This window comes from Bicyclus anynana, chromosome Z (genome assembly GCF_947172395.1).
Source record: "Bicyclus anynana chromosome Z, ilBicAnyn1.1, whole genome shotgun sequence".
In the NCBI taxonomy this organism is placed as follows: Eukaryota; Metazoa; Arthropoda; class Insecta; order Lepidoptera; family Nymphalidae; genus Bicyclus; species Bicyclus anynana.
In genome coordinates this window covers 14278073-14303858 of record NC_069110.1, presented here as the reverse complement: position 1 = coordinate 14303858, position 25786 = coordinate 14278073, and the positions used below count along the sequence as shown (strand labels likewise).

Genomic DNA, 25786 nt, shown 5'->3' with positions numbered 1-25786 from the left:
GCTCTGTAAAAAAACGCTCTACTACTATTATTTATATTATTTTTCTTTCGATTCGATTTCTTATACTCGTTCTAATGTAAGTAGACGGAGAGCCAGCGCAACCAGACCTTCGTCATTTTATTAAAACTGAAAATTTGTCAGCTCATGCTCCAATAAGTACCGTAACTATGGAATTTCGACTGTGGTGGCTTTGGGAGATAGCAGGTTTCAAGGATCCAGACCCTCAACCCATGTATAAAGAATATATATTTTTTTTATATTTTTATCGGCATAATATAAGAAACTAGCTGACGCCGCGCGATTTCACCCGCGTGGTTTCCGTTCCCGTAGGAATATGGGGATAATATAAAGCCTATAGCCTTCCTCGATAAATGGGCTATCTAACACTGAAAGAATTTTTCAAATCGAACCAGTAGGTCCTGAGATTAGCGCGTTCAATCAAACAAACAAACAAACAAACTCTTCAGCTTTATAATATTAGTATAGATGATATTCCCCATTCGCCAGACACTTGGCTTCATAGCAACCCTTCACTAGAGGTCCTTTAAGTTTCAAATTAAACAGTGTTTTTTGAAGGCTTGCAACGTAGCTAAGTGACTAGCGACTGTAAATATAATTTGTCATATTATGACAACATGAAAAAATTACACTTTGTATATGGACGGTGGAGGGTCTGGATCCTTAAAACCTGCTACCACCCAAAGCTACCACAGTCCAAACTTCTTGATTGGCTACCGTACCTACTTATGGTAGGAACATGAGCTGACAAACTTTCTGCTTTTATAAAATGATGAAGTTCTGGGGTTTATGGGCTCTTAGACTAAAAGTTATATTATTAATGAGTAAAAAACTTTTAATAAATTTTAAATGTAAAACTTTAAATGAATTTTTAATAATAAATACTTTCAAAATTATTCTGTCGATCTTATCTATACTAATAACTGAAGAGTTTGTTTGTTTGATTGAACACACTAATCTCGATTTGAAAAATTCTTTCAGTGTTCGATAGCCCATTTATCGAGGAATGCTATAGGCTATATATTATCTCCATATTCCTACAGGAACGGGAACCACGCGGGTGAAATAATTTAATGCCTGGACAAATCGTCCACGATTAATGTGCACTTTTCATTTATAGCATGTCTTGTGTACTAGATGTTATTATTTCAATAAATAAAATGAAGCCTTAATTGAATTTCTGATCCAGTTTGAATTACTCGTGGCAGTCTAGCTGCAGTTTTTTTTTTGTTACACAGATCCATAAAATCTACTCGTAGCTAGGACATCCAGTTCTTGATCATAAGAAAATTTTAAAACCTCATTGTGTGATAAATAAATGATTTATTAACTATGTAATAATGATGATTGCAAAATATGTATTATGAAACATAGATAGAAACATGCAATTAAGGGTTATGTTTTTTTTTTCAGAGTATGATTGCAGGCGCGCTATGTATGTAGAAGACATTACTAAGGCCAATTCGATTTTTGTTTTGTCTGTTATCCTCTTGGTTTTGTCTTTTATTAACGTATTCATGGCAGCTGCATCGATTTCAGGTAAGTCATTCTTTATTTTGTACCTTACTATGTAAGCAGCTTGTGTGAGTAAGTAATGTGAAAGATTTGACGACCTCTCTGGCGCATTTGGTAGTGTTGTGGTTCACAATAGAGAAGTCGGGATTAGATTCACAGCATGAGCTGGCTTAGGATTTAATATTGTCCAAATTGGCTCAAATCTGCTATGGTGGTAGGCTACAGGTAGGGTTGCCACGTCGCCAAGCCCAATATCCGGAGAGACTAGTCAGTTTGGCTGGATATTAGGGTGAAAAGGCCGGGCACTGATGGACACTTAATTGAGGATTTTGTCTCTGTAGTACGACAAAAAAATGTAAGGCTGTTTTGACTATTATATAAATATTTTTAAATTCTAATAAAATAAAATCAAACCGCTATTAGTAATTCATTTTTAATAGTTATTAATTATTCAAATAAAATCATGAGTAAAAATTAAGTTCTAGAAATGTAAAAAGACTAGTAAAAGCCGGACGCCGTCTTTTTTGGCCAGACACGCCAAAAAATATATAAAAGCCTAACTATGCCTAGCTTTATCCTCCTGGCAACGCTAGCTGCGGGCGTGACTACTTATCATCATACCGGTAAAGATGTATCATAAAGCGGTTTAGCGTTCTGGTACGCGTTAAAACCGTCAAAATATGGGTAAATTAATCTTGTATCAAGTATACCCGCTTTCATCAGTGTGTCTAGTGGGAGTTTCCAATGCTTACTGCCAGAAGGCCCCCAGAGGAGTTGATACTGTGACGTTCACGTTAACGTAAATGCGAATTTCTAAGGAATTGAAACAGAGTCATCTAATGGCGCTACTGCAGAACTGTTTCAATTCCATATAAATTCGCGTTTACGATAACGCGATAGCAACCTTATGAAAATATCAAAATCTCCCACTAGGCACACTGAACTGCATTGTTGGTTGGTTGATGAAGTGGTTCATTGTATTTTTGAAATGAAGTACCTTACCCGATTCCACGTGCTAAAACCTACGCTTTTAGCACGTGGAATCGGGTCCGAAAATATTGTAATAAGTTTTTCCAATATAAAAAGAATACCCAAGCGTTACACGATACTAAATTAATTATATTAATCTTCAAGGATTATCTATTAATAAATTAATCTGATTGGAGTTTACTCCTTAAGAATAATCCTTAAGAAATATTTTTAAATAGCCACCGGTATGAAAAAAATATGGACAGTAAAATTTGATGATTTTACTGATTTCACTTTACAGGCGTGAGTATTGAGACGTACATAGTGTACGGTGCGGGGAAACATTATTATTATTATAGCTTTATTTCCACTTAACAGTATTACAATACATATTAACAATAAATTTTAAAGTATTTCTGTTATTTTGTTATGTGGCCCCCTATGGGTAAAAGCCTCCTTCCATTTTTCCCTATCTTTGGCCATATGCATCCAGTTTTTTCCTGCTGTTTTTATTATGTCATCGACCCATCTCTTTTTCTGTCTTCCTACGTTTCTTTTGCCAATTGGGCCCTGCCATTTAGTTGTTTGTTAAGTCCATCTCTTATCTTTATATCTTAACAAGTGTCCAGCCCAGTTCCATTTTTGTTTTAAACTGAAAAGAAGCGCATCTGTTAATTTAGTTTACATTCTGCAGGGCAACATACACCTATTTAAACAGTCGATCTGAAAGAGTATTTCATTCGAGCGTCGGAGCTGACACACACTTTTTTGTTTTAATTTATGAATGTTCAACTTTGCTTGCAAACAAATCCCAACGTACTTTCATTCCTTGAAGGTTGATAGAATTAATATGACTTTCAGACACTCGCCACCGAAAGGGTTAATGGATCTCTTCTCTTCGGCCTTTCCTCGGTTTTATTATTTTTTTTAATTCTTTACTAGTTAATTCTTGACTACAATATCTCATTATGGTAAGTGATGCAGTGTAAGATAGAATCAGGCTAACATATTAGGAGTTGGATGAAAATTCGTACCCCTATCGGTTTCTACGATATCGTACCGGAACGCTTGGCGGTACGTCTTTGGCGGTAACTAGCCACGGCCGAAGCCTCCTACCAGCCAGACCTGAACCCAGGACCTCCGTCTAGTAAATCCACTGCGCAAACCACTGCGCCACGGAGGCCGTCAATACTCAGCTAGTAATTAGTGTTTATTTCTAAAATTATACAGGATTTATTATTGACTCGCAGACGCCCGTGACTTCGTCCGCGTGGATTTAATTTTTTCACAAATCCCGCCGGAACTACGCATGTTATTATACATATAAATATTCATCTTTAATCATTCTATCTATTTAAAAAACCGCATTAAAATCCGTTGCGTAGTTTTAAAGCTTTAAGCATAGATATACATAGGGACAGAGAAAGTGACTCTATTTAAAATTACGTATAAAATAAATAATGATAAACTAAATACCAAATGATCTGGGAATCATTTAAAAACATAAAATTTATGAACTGGTATTTAATTTCACTACATTATACTATGTAAACATAAAATTTATGAACTGGTATTTAATTTCACTACATTATACTATGTAGTGAAATTAAATACCAGTTCATAAATTTTATGTTTTTAAATGATTCCCAGATCATTTGGTATTTAGTTTATCATTATTTATTTTATACGTAATTTTAAACAATAAATATTTATATATTAAACTGTATCAAACATATAAATAAAATTGATAACAGTGTTTGTCTGTGATTTCAATATACGAGTATGTAACTGTGTTTTCTCAAGTAGGTAATAATTATCACAATGCCAAATACGGACTGTGATAGCCCAGTGGATATGACCTCTGCCTCCGATTCCGGAGGGTGTGAGTTCGAATCCGGTCCGGGGCATGCACCTCCAACTTTTCAGTTGTGTGCATTTTAAGAAATTAAATATCACGTGTCTCAATCGGTGAAGGAAAACATCGTGAGGAAACCTGCATACCAGAGAATTATCTTAATTCTCTGCGTGTGTGAAGTCTGCCAATCCGCATTGGGCCAGCGTGGTAGACTATTGGCCTAACCCCTCTCATTCTGAGAGGAGACGCGAGCTCAGCAGTGAGCCAAATATGGGTTGATGACGACGAAGTACGGACAACCGTTTTATAAAATTTTGTCTTTCGGATTAACCGCGCTTTGAAACGGCTGAATCGATTTTAATGAGACATTCAGTGAAATGTCCCATTATCAACTTTTATCTCGAAAAATCATAAGAAACAAAAATCTTAAGAAGAAAAATATATTTATATATACTACTATATATAAGTACTAGCGGACACCCGCCACTATGTCCACGTCAAATTCAGATTTTTATATATCCCGTGGGAATCATGATTATTTCCGGGATAAAAGTTGCTGTATAACCTCTAACTTCCGGTGAACGTCCTATTAAAATCGGTTTGCACATCTTAAAATTAGTTATATTGAGGTCACAGACGGACACTTCAATTTTATTTATATGTATGTATTGATTTTATTCAGTCAGTTACTTGAATTTAATATTTCAGTGGTAAGCCGTGGAAAGCCTGTGAAGAATTACGATGTCCCTATTTATGTGTACGTGGCCACGAACTTTGCAATGTTCGTTGTCGATCTCACTTTCTCAGTTCACTTTGGAATGGACCATGAAACTATGAAAGGGAAGCTGGTATGTATTTGATACAGATAACTATCATCATCATCATCATCATTAACATCATCATCATATCAGCCGATGGAAGTCCACTGTAGGACATAGCCCTTTTGTAAGGACTTGCGAACATCACGATCCTGAGCCGCCTGCAATCATCGCTGTGACTCGCTATTAATTCATTCCTTTATATGTGAGAGTTGTGGTAAAATTTGATATATCTTAGGATCGAATTCTGTGTCGTGTGGATTGTCTTCCTACTCCTAACAAGTTAGCCCTATACCATCTAAGATTACATCATCACTTATCATCAGGTGAGTTTGTGGTCAATGGCTAACTTGTAAAGAGTAAAAGAAAAAAATAATAATGAAGCTCTTAAATTAAAAAAAAAAACTTCGGGCACTTCAATTTTATTGAAATGTATATAGTTCACAAATAGTTTTTTTATATCCGTCCGTTATTATTTGCAGGACAATCATAGTGCAGGATCACTTTTGAACTACGAAAACGACATGATTCGACTTGGGGCAATGTTGTTTATGACCATCGCCCTAAAGGGATACATTGGTCATCTGATTAATATTGTGCTTTTAATTCTACTAATGTATTACATCATCCAGTACCAGCAAAGGGTCTATGAAGAAGACGTAAGTTTTTACAGTTTGTTTACCACGATAAAGGATCATAAGTTTGAAGTATGTGTATGTCTGTGGAATCATAGCTTCTAAAAATAATCTGGCATAATTTCGAAATAAACGCATTTTTCTTTCTTTCTTTCTAAGCAAATGGTCAGATTATGACGCGTTTTTTGTTTGATCATATGTTGAGCATTCGATGAACCTATTCGAAGATTCGGCGTTTTTTATTATCATTATCGTTATCAACCCATTATCGGCTCACTGCTGAGCTCGAGTCTCCTCTCAGAATGAGAGAGGTTAGGCCAAAAGTCCACCACCACGCTGGCCCAATGCGGATTGGCAGATTTCACACACGCAGAAAATTAAGAAAATTCTCTGGTATGCAGGTTTCCTCACGATGTTTTTTTTTCACCGTTTGAGACGTTATATTTAATTTCTTAAAATGCACACAACTGGAAAGTTGGAGGCGCATGCCCCGGACCGGATTCGAACCCACTCCCTCCGGAATTGGAGGCAGAGTTCATATCCACTGGGCTATCACGGCTATCGTTTTTTATTATGATAAAAACATTTGGTAAACTATTGAGAGTAAATTTTCAATTTGAAAGTTTTGACTTTTAGCTTTTTAGCATTTTAGCGTACTTAACTACTTAGTCATGAAATAAGGCACGTTTGATTTATCTTAATCATCATCATCATCATCATCATCATCATTATTATCAGCCGATAATAATAATGATGAGCACTGCTGAGCATAGGCCTCTTGCATGGACTTCCAAACAAAACGGTCTCGAGCCGCCAGCATCCAGCGGCTCCCTGCAACCCGCTTGATGTCTTCGGTCCACCTAGTGGGGGGTCGACCAACACTGCGCTTTCCGGTGCGAGGTCGCCATTCCAGCACCGTCATAGCCCAGCGTCCATCGGCTCTTCGAACTGTGTGCCCTCTGCCCCTTCGCGATTCGCTGAGCTATGTCAGTGATCAGCCGTGATAGCCCAGTGGATATGACCTCTGCCTCCGATTTCGGAGGGTGTGGGTTCGAATCCGGTCCGGGGCATGCACCTCCAACTTTTCAGTTGTGTGCTTTTTAAGAAATTAAATGTCACGTGTCTCAATCGGTGAAGGAAAACATCGTGAGGAAACCTGCACACCAGAGAATTTCTTAATTCTCTGCGTGTGAAGTCTGCCAATCCGCATTGGGCCGTGGTGGACTATTGGCCTAACCCCTCTCATTCTGAGAGGAGACTCGAGCTCAGCAGTGAGCCGTATATGGGTTGTTAACGACGACGACGACGATGTCAGTGACTTTGGTTCGTCTGCGGATCTCCTCATTTTCTAACTATAATTTTAATTTTTCTTACTACATTTTTTTTAAATAATATCGCTCATTTAATATTTTTCAGCTCGCTCTTCGCAGCTTGGGCGTAATTAACGCCTTTGAGTGAGTATTCACGTAAATACTTATTATAATATGAAAAAAAAAAATCTTTATTAACCAAAAATAGATACATTATATACAACATAGTATTTCATTGCCTGTGGTCTCCACACTAGATTGATCTGTATCGTGGAGACCAAAAGAAGTTAGTGTATATTTTAGAATAGATTTACGATGCATTACAAATTTCAGGTCTTCAAATGGTTTTGAGGAAACCTACAGCCCGCAACGGGCAACAAACTTGACTTCGTTTTACTCCCGCCGGTAAGGAAATTTTATATAAACACATTATGAATTTAATAGCGTGCACATGAAACAGTCATGTGACTCACATCACTTGATGCTTAGTGATTACATCCCATTACCGAGTACTAGCTTTCTTTTTTGAAATTGCAAAGCTATTAATCGACGCCTCCCGTGACCAGAAGGCTGGCCTATATTTAAGCCAGAGAATTAGTATTGCTATACAACGTGACAATACTGCCAGTCTTCTGGGCACATTACAATGAACGTCGATTCGGACGAATTCTACGACGCCTGAGTCTATATTATTTAAATTTAGTATATAACCTTTATTATTTTTATAATATCTAGTTAATATAATATTGATAGATACGTACTTTTAATATTATTGTAAAATTAAACAAGTACATCCCATTTAAATTTTTTGTCGATTAGTCTATGTTTGAGATCAGGGACATAGTTCATTACTCTTAGAAACAACTAATCGATATGATGATGATGTTGATGATGATGATGATGATGATAGTTATCTGTATCAAATACATACCAGCTTTCCTTTAATCTCCACTAGCATGTACGTAATATAAATAGTGCTGTAGATCTCTCATTTCAAAATTAATTTACACCAAATACTGCATGCGCCCTTTATACTCGATTACGGTAAAGGATTTTGTAATACAAAAGTTTGCTTTACAATCGTGCTTGATGAAAACCAATAATAAAATCTAGGTTGCAGCGTGTCTACCTAAAAAATCCTACTAGATTCAATTTATAATTTTTATATTATTATCTACATTGAACCTGTTTCGTTCTGCTAGTTAAAAGTACAACTAACTATCAACAAAATATTCTACCAAAAAGGTTCAGTTTGACTACGCCGTCGAATTAATAAAGACGGGAATATGAATAACAAATATATTCACAACGACTGGAACATTCGATAATAATTCCATACTGAGTTCGGAATAACCTTTATTTCTTTTATTTTCTACAAGTTAGTCCTTGACTACAATCTCACCTGATGATAAGTGATGATGCAATCTAAGATGGAAGCGGGCTACCTCGTTATCAGTAGGATGAAATCCACACTCCTTTCGGTTACTACACGACATCGCACCGGAACGCTAAATCGCTTGGCGGTACGTCTTGCCGGTAGGGTGGCAACAGCCACGGCCGTAGCCACCCACCAGCCAGACCTGAACCAATTAAGAAAACCTCAATCGACCCAGCCGGCGATCGAACCTAGGGCCTCCGTCGTCTAAATCCACCGCGCATACCACTGTGCCTCGGCGATATCCTTGAGTTGAATTGTTTGGCATTTTTAGTCCATCGATGAACGGGCTAAACAGCATCGACGAAGAATCACCACGCCAGGCACCAATGAGAGAAACCTCCTTTATAGATAACCTGCCCCTGCCAAGGTAAGTATTCTTTGAAATACGTTGTAATCTATACTAATATTATAAACGCGAAAGTAAGTCTGTCTGTCTGTATTGATCCCTAAAATAAAAAGAAAAGGGGGTGAAATAGGGGTTAAAATTTTTTTATAGAGTCATTCATTTTAAGAGTTATAGTAATAAAAATTTGTGCATAATTTGACATAAGAAATTTTTGAAATTCAACCTCTAAACAGGGTTTGGTTTTTGTGGGGCTTAAACAGGGGTTGAACTTTTTTATGACAGTCTCATTTTTCAAATCAAGTTATGTTTACGGTAATAGATAAATAGATGAGGATTAAAAGCTTACACTAACTATTATTAGCAGAAGTAGTCACGGCGTCCCGTAGTCAATACATATAAATAACAGTGTCTATCTGTGATTTTAAAATATCAAATCTATTTACAAATCAGTTTTGCCGTTCCAGAGAAATTCCCGGACATACAGACAGATAGACAAAAGATTTAAAAAAACTTGATTGTGTTTTAGTATCGCGTAAATAACAGAAGCACTTGAGAAAACACAGTTATCTTAAAGTAGGCAATTGAACAAACTCCATGGAACGCCTTATAAATTTTATTCTAGCATAAACCGAAGACCGACTTTAGATTACACACTACGAATATATACAATACATATATATTGTATATATTCGTAGTCCATCGGTAGTTTTTGCACAATCCAATGTATAAAAATATAAACAAACAGTATGGAAAATTTTGTACTTTTAAAAAAATATTAATTTGAATTTCACTTTGAATTGGCAATGTCAGTACCAGTACATTTGTACAATGTTTGAAACGTAAAATTAACTGGCGTTTCGACAGTTCACGAAATACGTGCGTAATGTTCGCCTATTTCACAATACGTAGATTTATAATAATCCTACCTATAGCATCAAATAGTCGGCAGATGGTAAATACATAAACTTCTGTAAGCAGTTAGTTCATAGATAAAGCTTGACTGAGTTTTTTAAAGAACAGTTTCAATGATAAAGATTTAAGGTAATGTAAGGTATAAATAACAATGAAACCTTATTTTCTAGAGCATTTTTGAGTCAGCGTTTAGTTAAAAAAAAGTAAATACTAAAACTTTTATCTATACATATTATAAAATAAATATTTCCTCTGCTGTTCGTTATAAACTTAAACTATATTAAACAAATTATCATGTAGTTTAGATGAAGTGAATTATGAAAAAATAAATATGACGATAATGTTGAAAATATTGGAATAACTCAAGCCACTTATAAGCTTTCATCGCTTCGATATAAATTAAAAAAGATGCATGATGGGAATAGTCCACCACGCTGGCCCCATGCGGATTCAGACTTCACACACGCAGAGAATTAAGAAAATTTTCTGGTATGCAGGTATGATATTTAATTTTATAAAATGCACACAACTGAAAAGTTGGAGGTGCATGCTCCTGACTGGAACCGAACCCACACCCTCCGGAATCGGAGGCAGAGGTCTTATCCACTAGGGTATCACGGCACTTTAAATATTGCAATTTTTAGATATTATTATCTCAAGATCTATTTGAGCTGTAGTTATGAAATTTGGGATTCTAGATAAGCTAACAGAATTATATGTATTAACCAAATTTCATGTTTTAATGTTAAATAGATTACGACATTATTGTCAGTGGTTCTCTAGAATTTGCCTTTTATAAGGATACTTTAAAAATATTTTACATTATTAAAACGTGGTGTACGTATTGAAAGTTTTCATCGATTATCTCAAGGGTGTCTGCTAATTTTTATAGTAAAATCATGATATTTTATTCTGACATTCTTAAATACCTTTTATGAAACCTTATAAATGTGACTAAACGATTTGTGGTAACAGTCTTCTTTAAATTTATTTAACGTCGGGGTACGTGGGTAGTTTTCCTCAGTGAGCTTCAGGAATAAGTCTCGTGGGCTGATTCATTCGCAATAAATTAATCATCCATTTTATATTTATTTAGATGAGAATTTACAATCTTTTAAATATATGAATGTGAAGAGTCATTCACCATGAAATCTCGAAAACCACTTGAGTACAAAGATAAAATTTGGCAGGTAGGTAGTTTGCAGTTAAGAGTAGTAGACGTCCGCTATGAATGAATTTTGTGAGAGCCGGATTAATACGTTCGCTGCGGCACTGATTCTCTGTACTTTCTCCTGGTGCGGTACGGGGTTTTTTGACCTCGTACTAAACTTTCTGTGGTGTTGCACGAGGTCCATCGACCTCGTAGCTCTTGAAGATGCTAAAATCCTTTTTTTAGCTTCAATATGATGTAGTTAAAGGAATTTATTTTTGATAATGCTAAATAAAAAACCAACTGATCTATGTTTGAAGGCGTACATCAGCGGATTTGTTTGTTTAGAGTATATAAGCAAAAGAAAATAAAGGTCAAATGACAACTTATAGCACTGAATTAAAGCAGTTTTGCAACTCAATTGGTCAATTGACCTCGTACCACAACCAACTTGCTAAGAAGGTCTACAGGCGGCCGAAAAAGAACGGTCGTGTGCTAGTACACCAACTCTCGCAGTGAGTCTAATCTCCATATTTCCTTTCCTTTATGGAGGGAGGCCTAGCCCTGTATTGGGCCATTATAATAGGCTGAAATATAATGTTTTTCTAATCTCGAGAACTGATGAATCGGTTTTGAGAAATTTTGTATACAGATAGGAATTAATGTCTCTTTCTTTCAGAAACGGCGACAAAACATATTTACACACTTATATTATAAAGGCGAAAGTTTATGTGTGTGTATGTTTGTCCCTCCTTTACGCTGCGGCTACTGAAGCGATTTGGCTGATATATGAATGGAAATAGATTTTACGCTGGATTAACATATAGGCTACTTTTCATCCCGAAAAATCCAAGGTTCCCGCGGGATTTGTGAAAAACTGAATTCTATGCGGACGAAGTAGTTTTTAATATGCGAGAAGATCTTTAACTCGTACAAGTTACCTTGGCTGAGTTTGTTGTGCTGTGATAGCCCAGTGGATATGACCTCTGCCTTCGATTCGGAGGGTGTAGGTTCGAATCCGGTTCGGGGCGTGCACCTCAATTTTCAGAAATTAAATATCACGTGTTTCAAACAGTGACTAGACTGTATTAGGAGTAATTCAATGGTAACTTACTATAAAAATTGTAATTTAAATTTTCAGTCCGCCAAAGCAATTCGAAGATCCATGGGTGCCAATGTACCGCTACGATCCAAGGCCTGGACCTCTGAGAAGGTATATTTCCATCTGATTTATATAATATATCATAGTCAGTGGCGTGCACAGGGTTTTTACTAGGGTATGCGCTATAGGTATAAAGTGGAAAATTGCTATCGCTATATTATATACACAGGTTCGTAATGAGTTCTCAGGGTAGGCAGGGCATTTTTGCATCTATGGTGTGCACGTCATTGATCATAGTTGCTTACCTGCCTCCTTGGTCCAGCAGAAATCCTGATCGCATATATGTAAAATTAAAGTTATTAAATGAAACAGCACGATGTGTTTTCATCACGAAACTGTAAGTTACATAAAATGTTATGACAGGTGAAAGGCTCATTGTCAGCTTAAGGGCCCTATTCACACATCTGCCGCAGGGGCAATCTAGGGTGCACGGCGGTTGTGGCGATATCGGGAGTATCTCTACACACTTGCCTGCCGTGCAGTGTTCCAGAATAAGCCGAGCTGAGCACACGTATTGAGAATGGCACCCATATTATCGACCACTCAAAAGATTGGAGTAGCCATGGCGCTTTCTGTGGTGCTACCTCAAAAAAAAGGAAAAGGAGATACTGGGTGAAGAAATGGCTACAGAAAAGAAGTCAGTTATGCCACATGAATATTTTAAAGTACACATTTTGATTCTACGCTGTTTGTACGTGCACTCCGTGTAACAGCTGCTGACAAACTGACTGAGAAATTGCCCCAATCGCGCTACACACGCACCGACGGCAGGGACGACTTAGGGATCAAGGATAGTCTCGCGCCCCTGCCGCCCTGCCGCAGGGCCATCCTCCCAAATTCCCCGGCATGCCTACACACGTCAGAATTAAGGATGCAATTAAGGGTCATCCCCACTCCTACACCCTAGATTGCCCCTGCGGCAGATGTGTGAGTAGGGCCTTTTACAGATTGCAATCCAATGGCATTTACTGAATGTCTGAAATAAAAGTCGTTATTAAGTCTAGCAAACAAAAAACCTCGGATACATGTAATCGAAGGATTATTAAAATTATTAATTTTAAGTACTTTTATTTTTTGGGGAAAATTGGGTAAAAACCGCAATAGACAGAAAAGCGTGGGGAAAATTGGAGGAGGCCTTTACTTGTAGTGAGGTCCATATTGAATGAAACGAAATATATATATTTCAACTTATTTTTATGTGGGTATAAGTTTATATAATGTGCCATTATTTACGAGTAATATGAAATCGTAACTTCTATCAATGGGGATGATGACTAGGTTTGAATATATTGATTTTTATGATACATTCGGGTAAATAAGGTCAATGTTGACTAATTTATACATAAAAAGCAAAGATTGACTAGATATTTACAAAATAAATGAGATTATAAAATTTCAAATCTATTAAAAATCTTTTATCGTAATTACTTGAAAATTAATACAGTTTTAGCTTCCTTACATTAAAAGTGACATTTTTTAATAAATGAACTATAAACATAAACGCACAAATAACAAAGATATTATTAATTTTGTTTGAACGCACATACAAATATAACGATCATTACATTACCTACGACGTCATAAGTTCGTGCCATTTTGTAAGGGGCGTTTTTCAGGGATCCGCGGCAGCGCCGCAAATCTGACCCTTTCAATCCCTGTAGCTCCGAAAGTAATGATCGCAGACTAAATTACTTTTACTAAATTGCTCTACTATTAGCATACTCTTAATTTATATACAATTTAAAAAACTGTCATCATCCCTATTGTAAAAAGTTTTGTAACTTCATGCATGCACATTATGTAATACCTGCTTAATTATTCTATATTACATTTAGATTGTAAGATTCGATAAGGAAATAAAAGGCTATGTTATTATTATTATTATTGTTTTTTTTTCAAATAAATTTTCATTTTCAGTGGACAATCCAATTTGGCGTACAACAGTAGCGACCCTAACCGTTTGAACATTATGATGAAAGAGAGCTCCACATCTGAGTAAGTAATTGTTTGTGACCATTAGTTATATCTTACTTTTGCTTACTAATTAATTCACTAACATTGACGTATGCTAAGTCGACAAACTACGAAATTGAGATTCTATGTAACAAATGTCATCCGGTACCTACAGACAACCTTTGGATATCATACAGTAGGTAGATGACATTGCTCAGTTGACTTATTTTAATAGTTTGTTAATAAAGACATCATCATCAATTTATTAATTCACCATCATTACCATCATCATCATCATGCTCTCCTTCATATTCTTCTTCATAATCATAATAATCATTGACAGCCCATGGACGTCCACTGTTGGACATACGCCTCTTGTATAGACATCCAAACACCACGATTTCGAGCCCCATACAGTGGCTCCCACCGGGTGGCGAAGAAAACACAAACATAGTTTTAAAGAAAATACTAAATCATTTGTACTTATATATACTTATCAACTTAAGAGCAATTTTTATAGAGCATAGATAATTTATATTATCATCAAACACAGGTCTTGCTTGGCTACGCTGTCCGTTAGTAACGGTAAGTATGTTACACGGTCACTGCAGCAGTATTGGCTTAAGATACGAATTTTAGAAATATACAGGGTGCTCGGGAGTATTCCCCATAACTCTAGGGTTATATCCTTTACCGAAAATTAATTAAAAATATTCAAGGAACTTGTGTTTTAAAATTAATATTTTTGTGGTAAGTAATATTACTTTTGTAAATAGATCTTAAAATGTGTCCTTTATACGCATCCTTATAATTATATCGTAGTAAGTTTTTCATATTTTAAAATGCAAAGATAGATAAAAGCGTATGTAACATGGATAGTCGGCTCCTTGAAGTTGTGGGAAATAGTCCCGAGCACCCTGTATATCCTCATGTATTATTTATTAGCGATATGAAATAAATAATAGGTAATATTCATAGTGACACATTGCAAATCGGTTGTCTAGTTAAAATGCAACCGGATTCTTCGTCCGCGTGGAAATCAATGTAAACTTTCAAGCCCTATTACACCACTTTAGGGGTTGAATTTAAAAAAAATTGAATCACATTTTTTATTAAAAAAGTTTTGTTAATAAATTAACAAAATTTTAACCCCCTATTTCACCCCCTTTCGATTTTATAAAAAGTATCATAAAACCTGCTCCGTATTATGTTCTCTAACTGTGCTAAGTTTCATTTGAATTCATTCAGTAGTTTCAGCGTGATGCCCGGTCAACAAAAAATACGGACAGACAGACAAGAAAAAAAATATTTTTGGCTTCAGTATCGTTTTATTATAAGTATTTATTTATAAGTATATAAGTGACTTCAAATGAAACTTAGCACGGTTTAAGATCATATTACGGAGAATATTATAGGATACTTTATTGCGAAAACAAAATATGAAGGGGGTGAAATAGGGGTTGAAAGTTTGTATGGTAAGTCCTTCATTTTTAGAGTTACAATTTTAAAAATTTGTTCATAAATCATACAAATATACGAAATATAAAATTTTTACTAATTTTAATTAACGCCTATTGGTGAAATAGGAAAGTTTACATTCGTTTCCACGCGAACGGAGTCGCGGGCGTCCGCTAGTACTAAATAAATGCATGAATAAACTCGTAGATAGCACATAAGCTAAATATACGAGAGAGTTTATGTTATAGGAGAACTATCTAGAATACGAAACAGCTCTACTGAAAAATCATCTCTAATGATATGGGACTTACGACGACTTACTTACTTACGTCATCATTATCAACCCATATTCGGCTGACTGCAGAGCTCGAGTTTCCTCTTAGAATGAGAGGGGATAGGCCAATAGTCCACCACGCTGGCCCAATGCGGATTGGCAGACTTGAAATACGCATAGAATTAAGAAAATTCTCTGGTTGAAAATTCTTGGTTTCCTTACGATGTTTTCCTTCACCGTTTGAGACACGTGGCATTTGAATTCTTAAAAAACACACAACTGAAAAGTTGAAGGTGCATGCCCCCGACCGGGCTATCACGGCTCTTATTTACTTACGTGTGAAAGCCAAAATTTGTAAAATTTAATCCACAATCTCACTTAATCTAGTGCTTCCGTGAGAAAAAAAAACATGTAACAAAAACCGCTAAAGAGATTTTTGGGATTTGCCGCTCGCCTATTGGGCCTCCAAACTGATTTTGATGCAGGGCACCTCCAAGGCACGCTATGCCTCTGTCTACAATACAAGATTTTAGGTATCAACGTCTGTTTAATGTAGAGGCGCGGCGGCAAGGCATCACCCCGCGCGTGATTACAGTGATCAGTTTAGCATACTCTATGTACGACCTGCGCGTACCATCATCGTATTTGATGGACGTCATAAAAATTGCATCAGACTATGCTATCATTAGCCCAGTGGATTACCTCTGCCACCGATTCCGGAGGGTGTGGGTTCGAATCCAGTCCGGGGGAATGCACCTCCAACTTTTCAGTTGCGTGGATTTTCAGAAATTAAATATCACGTGTCTCAAAAAAAGTGCGTGAGGAAACCTGCATACCAGAGAATTTTCTTAATTCTCTGCGTGTGTGTAGTCTGCCTATCCGCATTGGGCCTGATAGACTTTGGCTTAACCCCTCTCTTTCTGAGAGGAGACTCGAGCTCATCAGTGTTGATGACCAATAAGTAGACAATTGCATTTAGACAATAAGTAACTAATACTCATAACTGTTTCACAGCCGGATTCGCGATAGTTCCAATTCGTGGCTGCACAACTCCGGAGCCGCGCGCCCCTTTTCATATCTTGAGGACCCCAAAAGGCCCGTACCAGTAAAGTCACCGTCAGCTGCAGTTCCGGAACCCCAGTGGCGCCGCGACGCGTGGCCCCCGGCGCCGCCAGTCCCGGACCCTGACTATAGTCCCCCACCAAGGAGACTCAAATCGGCCCTTAAATCTAATTATATTTAATTGATATAAAATATTATAATCCGAGTATTTACACGCTTGCCTATCTAGCTACTTGCGAATTTTCTGAATGGCGATTGTAATATAATAGTAGGGGAGCCTGGGATACTAGATTTGCAGTTACTAAAGCGTCATGGGGGTAGATTAGATTTGGTAGATTGGATGATAAAAAGAATAAATGGTTATATACTTTTTTCGCTTTCAGAGGTGGTGAAATAAACTACAGACTTTTAGGGGTTTAATTTTGTAACTTGACGCTCGAACCGTCTGATTTTCAAAATGCACACTTTTTAGCTATCAACTCACCTACCTTATCTTAATATGACGTGATGGTTGAGTATTTCTGTAGTTATTTTTTTTTTTTTTTGGTTGCCCTAAACGTACCCACCAATATTGAGAGTTCATACTTGGTGGAGGTACTGAACAATGTGCAAGGTATACTCCCATATGCACATCTGCCGCGCTCGAGTAACTGCAAAAAAAACCCCTCTTCGGCTCCCCTACTATAGCTTGGCAACTTCGTTCGTAACACTCCCGATGTGTTGCGCGGGCCAGGGGGCGTGTAGCGATGAATGAAAAACCCACGACTGATGTACCTCACTTCCCCTCACGCACGATTTCACACCCGCGCAGTCTTTCCCCCCGTCGCCCGTATATCATGGGAGTGTCATCAACGAACTTGCCAGACTATATAACTTAGGTGTCTAGAGTTTAACTTCGGTAATTTTAGGAAATGATAATTTTTTGTCGGTTAGTCCGATAATTATGTATTCGTGTACTAAGCGCTCGGCATATATCTTGAACAAAAACCGGCGTTCTAAAGGAAAGTTAAAGGAAAGTTCGCGCAGGTACACTAAGTATATGACAATGGACAAAGCGGACTGATTTACCAACAGCAGGCGCGCGCGCGCGCTCTGTATTTCCCCGCGTTCCCTTCGCCCCACCAAAGACACCGACAAATCGACTACTGCACATTTAAATGGATTGTTCAAGATGTTTGCCGAGAATAGGCTACTTGCCAGCTTTGTAAACAGTGTTTAAACTGAATTTTGGAAGTATTATAAGTTATATTTTATTTTGTCCCGTCAATAATAACCAGTAAAAAAATTAATATAAATGAAAAAATATCTACGCAAAATTTTTGCCGCCGAAACACAACACATTAGCAAGTGACGTCATTCATAGAGATAACAGCGTGATTGGCGTTTGCAGTGATGTGATATGTCACGTCACCGCAAACGCCAATCACAAACGGATGCCTTGTAGCGAATAACAGTTGTCTTAGTTTATGATTGGCGTTTGCGGTGACGTGATAAAAATACAATTTTGTTTTGAAAAAATATTACAATAAAAAAATATATTATTCTCACAAATCAAAATGTGATTAGCGTTTCTAGGCATCTAAACTGCCTAATATATGCAAAATATCTTCTTAGTTATAAACAGTAGGCGAGTAGCCTATTATATATGTAACTTCTTTAGATATTTGAAATCAAATGACTCAGGAATTTAGCTTTCCTGCACGATGTGAAATAGGTTCGGGGTAATTTAGGTACACCTACCGCTTGAAGTTAGATCGGGACATCATAAAATGCGTTGTCATATTTGTACCTATGTGTTAGATAAGTATTACTAGTTCATCATCATCATCATATCAGCCGATGGACGTCCAAAGACCTTTTGTAGGGATTTCCAACATCACGATAATGAGCCGCCTGCATCCCTGCGACTCGCTTGTTGTCAGTCCATCTGGTGGGGGGTCTACCAACACTGCGCTTCGTCTGCGCAGTGCGGGGTCGCCATTCCAGCACTTTTGGACCCCAACGTCCATCGGCTCTTCGAACTATGTGCCCCGCCCGTTGCCACTTCAACTTCGCGACTCGTTGAGCTACGTCGGTGACTTTGGTTCTTCTGCGGATCTCCTCATTTCTGATTCGGTCACGCAGAGATACTCCGAGCATAGCTCGTTCCATCGCCCGCTGTGTGACTCTGAGCCTTCTTATGAGGCCCATAGTTAGCGACCAAGTATTACTTACTAATTTTTAGATTTATTAATACATTCTTGATTTTCAAAAGTAAATACTTACTTACTGTCATTTCGACTGGTATGTTCCTATTGTACCTATACGCCGCTTTATTTGCTTGTCGCTCACGGGAATAAGTACCTACTTAAATTTTTCTTTTCGTGAAAAATTAATGAGATTAATGAGAATTCAAGAAAATAATTACGACTCATAAGACATCAAATATTTTGACACCTTGAAATATATTTAATAAAGTAAACCTGTTACAAAGTGTTATGGCGTTTCGGAACATCGTACACATAGAGGAAGTAGTAGGTATGATGCGAAATACATCATTTTAGGTAGGTATCATCGGGAGTGTAGGGGCGCGACGGCGGTGCATCAACCCACGCGCGTCTTTCTATCCCAAAGTCGCCTCAGAGCGGGGCACACGGCAGCGGTTCGGCACCGGACTTGCAACCACGGAAATGAGGCGGGGAAGGTGAATGCGTTGCGACGTCGGAGCGGCACCGCTCAGTTGTTTATGCGTCACAACATTACTTTATTAACAGACTTTCCAACACTACTACGGCGCCGCTGCGAACTAACAACGTTGCGGCGCCGCAACTTATCGTGCGCCCCGCTCTATGCGTCTGGCTTTTAGCCGTTTAGCGTACTATATGTATAATTAGAAAGTATTATAAACAAAAAAAATACTACATCTTAAGTATTGTAACCATTCAACTTATAGATACGTCATCATCGATTTAAATGTAAAATTTTAAATTATTTATTAAATAAAGTAGTGACGAATTGTAAATGTTTTATTTGTCCCAAGTCCCAACCGTTGTTGACACTCTAAAATTGACAAATAGAACAAAAACATTAAGCGAACATAGCCGCACGTTAAATCTAGTATTAAGTATTTTGACAACCATGACGGTATTTGAATAGATATAATATAGACACAGAAAACATAATATGATATAGGTAAGAGCTATAGGTAAATAAAACGTTTCGCTAATAATTTTGTTCGAACTGAATTGCGTAAAAAATACTACTCTCAGCTTTGTACATAGTACGCGAAGTCTAAAAGTAAAAAGCTACAGCTTACAAATTGGGTTGCCCAAAAAAGACAACTATCTAGCTATCACTGCATTTGTATGTGGAGATTTCAACATTAATACACTAGAAGTTAGTAGTGTTTCCCTGAGGTTCGAAGACTTGATAACTAGTCATAATCTAATAGCAATCCGTCAACCAACTAGACTGATCAGTGGTAAATGTATTGATAACATACTGGATAATATACATAAAGGTAGTAAAGCAGAAGTACTGGACTTGGCAATATCAGATCACTGCGCTTGTTAGATTAGCCCCTGGCAACGTACTGCCAAGTACCTAGGCGTTACCTTCGATAACCGCATGAGCTTCTCCATGCACGTTAACAAAGCGAGAAAAAAGGCCGCATACGTAATGCACCGCCTTTACGCTATGATAAATAAGAAAAGTAAATTGTCCCTCCGCTCAAAGCTAACGCTTTATAAAACTACGATCCGTCCGATCTTAACCTACGCTAGTGTAGTGTTTGCCCACCGTCCCAAAGCGACCCTTAGGCCGCTTCAAACCCTACAGAATCGTTTTCTGCGTCAAATCACGGGCGCGCCGTGGTTTTTACGCAATAATGACCTCCATAGAGATCTAGAATTACCGACAATAGCTAAGTACATGAAACAGCTCTCTCAAAACTATTTTGACAGAGCTGCCATCCATCCCAACCAACTAGTGGTTGAGGCCTGCAATTACACTCCCAACCTAAACGCTAACTGCAAGCAGAGGCGTCCCAAGAACGTTCTTTACGATCCAGACGATGACATAACAACCGACAATGCTTCCCAGGTAACACAATCACAAGCTACACAGCGTCTTCGCCGGCGAAGACGAGGTCCCCGATATCTAACGTCACCCGGACGTGGGTTTTCTAACTCACGATCTTGGGGGCGTCCGGACTGATTCACTCAGGTCACGGTTACCTCCTCCAGAATGGCCTTCTAAGCCGAGGTCCGAGTCTCATAGGAGACGCCCTTAGAGAGCCGTTCCGTCCTCAATCTTTCTTTCAGCCTTCGGGTCACATCAGGCGATGCTTCTGCGCTCGCCCAACCCCCCCGGTGACGCCGTAGTGGTTCCGCAGGGAGCTATCGGCACCTACTCAGACAGAAAAAAAAAAAAAAAAAAATGTTAGATTAGAGTAGCTGTAGTTAGCTATAGTGTTCTATATAATAAAATATCAATTGAAATATTGGAAGTTAAAGTCAGGATACTTAAATTCACCAATTAATAACTTGTAATACTGTAACTAGAAAGTGTATATTATTCTCTCAATAATAATATTACTATTAGACCTATAAATACCTTGAAATGACAGTAGCACTTTGTATTGAGGCAGGGAATATGAAACAGGTAGTGAAGGAACGCTTCTTTGGCCGCCACTTTTGGCATTCTAAAGTGGACTCAAACCGAACTGGATTCCCTGGACTGTAAAGTCCACAAACTGCTGACGTCATACCGGATGCATCACCCCCGTTCATCTGTTATGAGATTGTACCTCCCTCGCAAGTGTGGAGGACGTGGCTTCTTAAACGGCAAGAACCTCCATAATCGTGAGGTGTGCAATCTCAGAGATCATTTTCTCAAGATGAATGTGAGTATGTATCAGGATGTCGTTGCAGTGGATAAGGGACTTACCCCGCTATCCCTAGGCAAAGAGAACTGGTGCAAGCTGAGGTGCTCAGATCGTGTGGCAATATGGAAGAGCAAGGAGTTGCATGGACGATTCTACAAGGCCCTTACTGGGCCGGATGTAGATCAAATAACATCTGTATCTTGGTTGCAATTCGGTGACCTCTTTGGGGAAACCGAGGGTTTTGTCTGTGCAATTATTCCCATTTTTCTCATGACAGTTCTACTTTTTCATTCCATATTCCATATTCTTTTTCTTCTTTTAAAAACGTCCAACGACATTCCAACTGGCCATGTTACACATGTACAGGCCTTCATGGCATAAACCTTACCCAAGTGCAGTACTTGACGTTTCCTACTGCCGCCATAAGATGGCACTATTATTATCTAATCTCCGATATATTTATGAAGTAGTCAAGTTTGTAGTTAATAACAAAAAAATATTTATACCTTATGAAATTAAACGCGACAATAATAAACTTAGATGCGAACAACATAAAACTACTCTGTACCATAATAGTTTACTCATTGTGGCAGTAAGAATTTATAATAAGTTACCAAAAGAAATTAGGAAAGAAAAGAATATAAATTGCTTTAAAAATAATTTATATAAATACCTAACTCAACAGGCATTCTACAGTGTAAATGAGTATTTAAGTTGATATTATTATTGTAAAGTATATTTTAATTGTAAAGATGTAAATTTTAAATGGTGAAATTATCATTTGAATCATTAAATACGTAATTTATAATTTGCATGCCTAATTGGTAAGATACATTTACCATCTAAATCTATCGACCACCTGTATAAATAATGCATGTATCTACAAAGAAATAAATTGATTGATTGATTTTAAATGAACGCGGTAAAATTACAAATACATCGACTATCGTCTGAAAACTGTTTAAAGCATAGATTTACGAGTCGGTACAGAGTATAATTATATAGTTTACAACATGTTTTTTTGATTGGAAATTGCTCGGGTATTGCACGATTAGGTAAATGTCCCAAAAAAAACATTCTTTTTAATTAAATTAATTTGTAGCCTTAACAATATTTCGTTTTTGATTACGCTCAAAAGAGCTTCAACCCAAAACTCTCAGTCATTAAGAAGTCAAATCATTAATCAATACTTTTAGACTCTTTAGTCTTTGGCCTTTTTGGAACTATATTTAAAAATATTGCTTGGGGTTGGGATTAAGCAGTCGATTCACAATCATGACTTCTAAAGCCCTAGCTTTCCTTACGGCAGCGTACACGGACACTGAAGGTGAGGAAGACGTAGAGGATGGACAGACGGCAGATATGGAGGCGGCCATATCTACAAAATCTTCGCCTGCTAGCCTGCAGAACACGGAAAAAAACAAACGGTCTTGGTCGGCGCTCCCAACATTTCGAAGCCTAGTTTCATACACAGACGACCCGAATGTCTCCGAAGAGGAAGATTTGTCGCTCAGTACTGAGAACCAAGACGACCTAAGGAGATTCTTCATGGACACAAACACAAACGAAGCAACACCATGCTCAGATGCTCAAGACTCAGACTCTGGAGTCGAAATACCACCTGAGCCGCCGGGCAAGTGTTCCCAAGAGCTGCAAGATACCATAGCCAAGTACCACCACCGCATGGTGACAGAAGGCTTGGATTTGAATAAACTCATCCAAGAGAAGAAAAGCTTCCGGAATCCCAGCCTCTATGAAAAACTTATCGAATTCTGTGACATAAATGAGGTAGACACCAATTATGCACCCGAGATATATGACCCATGGAAATGGGGAAAGGAATCTTACTATGATGAGCTGGCAAAAGCTCAGGATGCTGCAATGCAGAAACGTAAAAAGGAAAAAAGAGAAAGATTATTAAAGAAGCGTCTCATCAGGGGAGTAGCTAAGAAATCTCATAGTGATGACAAGAAGCAGAAGTCTAAGTGGGATCAAGCAGCGCCTAATGTGGCAGCCAATGTTATTATAAGTGAGCCTGGCTTACTGGTACCACCTCTGCCCTCCAACATCAAACGCACCAACATCAACCCACCGACATCTACATATGTGCCAAAAACAAAAAAATCTAAAGTTACAGAAAAATAAACTACTGGCAATGCTATTATTATTTATAAACTGAATGTTGTGATTCCTTTCTTATAAATTAGATTGTAAGCAATTCATATATACCTTTGCTATAACTTTCCTATTTAAAATAAATTGTTTAATTTGATGTTTAAGACAATTTGCCTTTTATTTACAAAACTCAACTGGTCTTTAAAATTGAGATAATTTGGTGAAGACAAAGAAGTAGATACAAATCCTCAACTGAATTTGTATTTACCTACAGTTCTCTTTTGGATCATCTATTCTTCCACAGATGTGAAGTTTATCTGTACAATATGTACAGATAAACTCCCATGATGAAACAAAGTCCCCTGCCGTGTCTCTCTGTTCACTGTAAACTCAAAGACTACTAGACTATGAAACACATATGTGAAAAACAGAAGGTCATGTGGATAAAGCAACAGTTCAATAAAAAAATTCCCATTAGGATACAGATATAAAATATAGCTTAAAGCACTCAGGGATAGTGTAGCTTCCCAAAAGTAAAAGAATTTTTAAAATTGGTTTAGTAGTTTCAGAGCCTATTTAATGAAAACAAACAAACAATCAAATAATTTCTCTCTATAATATTAATGTACATATAATAATGTTCTGTGCTGTATAAAGTGTGATTCTTTCTTTCTTATTTTTTTACAATGATTTTATAAAGAGAGATGAATGTTTTAGCATTCCACAGATTCATTGTGCAGGTGTCAGGCCCATCTTTTTTATTAGAATAGACTGAAAATCTCTATTCTGTTAATCGCTAATCCCTGATATGGGTGATTCTACAATAAGAGGTAATTTGTGCAACAATCAGCTTAAAACAGAGTTTGTATTCATTATACTATTTTTTACAAATAATCACATCTAAATATAAATACTTTAATAAATAACAATGTTTGAATGTTTAATTAAAGAACATGTTTTCCTGAAATTCCTTCTGAAGTCTAAAGAAGCTCTCTACCCTAGCCTGTCTCTGCTCAATATAAAGGTTTCATGAAAAATAATACTTTCATTTTGGCTGCATCTTGGACTTAAAACCTCTTATCGTACAATCATATCAACTTTCCAATCTGAAGATATTATAGTACATTTTACTAGGCAGTTTACTATATTTCACATGAGTTCAAAGTTTTGCAAGAACTTGTAATAATTAATATATTCTGCATAATTAATAAACTAAAATGTAACCAAAATGAACACTTTAAGAACTGACACACCCAATATTATTACAATATAGATAATCTGCAGACCTATAACTTTAATTTTGCAATACAAAATATTGGTAACAATGAAACAACTATGTTACACATGTTCCTTGTCTTTACAATATCAGTTAGATAATTAAGCTTAACAGAAATAGATAGGTACACGTTTTAAAATAGGAAACATTTTTGTTATGCTTAATAGCAAAATCAATAATAAAATAATAAGTAACATTGATAAACGTTGTTAGCAAGTTCTTGTGCTTGATTCCGTAACTATGAATCACTCTTTAGGTCTAATAATTTTACGAAATAACCTTTAATATCTACACTTACCTAAGTTTAAATATTCCCGCTCATACTCATAAATGTTTTCATTGCTACTCCGCAAGAGCGCTAGTGGTATACGTGTGTAAACTCATGGCACATCTATATACATTCTAGTCTATGGTACATACCTTTGACAAAATGTCTTTAAACTATAATCTGTGCTTCTTCTCTCATATAGAGTAATATCACAGTAAAAATATACAAGCAGTATAGGAACTCGGCCGTATTTTTGAATTAAATACCTACAGCTGCGCGGTACGTAAACATGTCATAGGGCTGCCCGCCTCCAGCATTTTCATTACATTTGCTAACTTTGTATTTCTATTTAGCTTTGTGATTGTAAATATACTTTTTTATATAAACA

At 37.1% G+C, this 25786-nt stretch overlaps 2 protein-coding genes across 2 annotated transcripts in view; both read left to right on the top strand.

Annotated features, from left to right (window-relative positions):
- Positions 1–20164, top strand: part of LOC112047836 (uncharacterized) — a 21857-nt gene extending 1693 nt beyond the window's left edge. The window contains exons 3-11 of the mRNA XM_052890817.1: positions 1432–1557; positions 4994–5205; positions 5658–5834; positions 7227–7264; positions 7454–7525; positions 8830–8925; positions 12108–12179; positions 14046–14123; positions 16828–20164. Coding sequence (XP_052746777.1) covers positions 1432–1557; positions 4994–5205; positions 5658–5834; positions 7227–7264; positions 7454–7525; positions 8830–8925; positions 12108–12179; positions 14046–14123; positions 16828–17056 — 1100 coding nt within the window. The 3' untranslated portion in view covers positions 17057–20164. The remainder of the gene's footprint in view (positions 1–1431; positions 1558–4993; positions 5206–5657; positions 5835–7226; positions 7265–7453; positions 7526–8829; positions 8926–12107; positions 12180–14045; positions 14124–16827) is intronic.
- Positions 20165–22903: 2739 nt separating this feature from the next.
- On the top strand, positions 22904–24017 carry LOC112047831 (SAP30-binding protein-like). The gene has a single exon (XM_024085091.2). It carries the CDS (start codon positions 23015–23017, stop codon positions 23882–23884), a length of 870 nt encoding a protein of 289 aa, XP_023940859.1. The 5' UTR covers positions 22904–23014; the 3' UTR covers positions 23885–24017.
- The last annotated feature ends 1769 nt before the right edge of the window (positions 24018–25786 follow it).

Bases quoted from the DNA above. Each gene is read 5' to 3' on its own strand.
- LOC112047831 (XM_024085091.2), top strand. From the start codon at position 23,015: ATGACTTCTAAAGCCCTAGCTTTCCTTACGGCAGCGTACACGGACACT.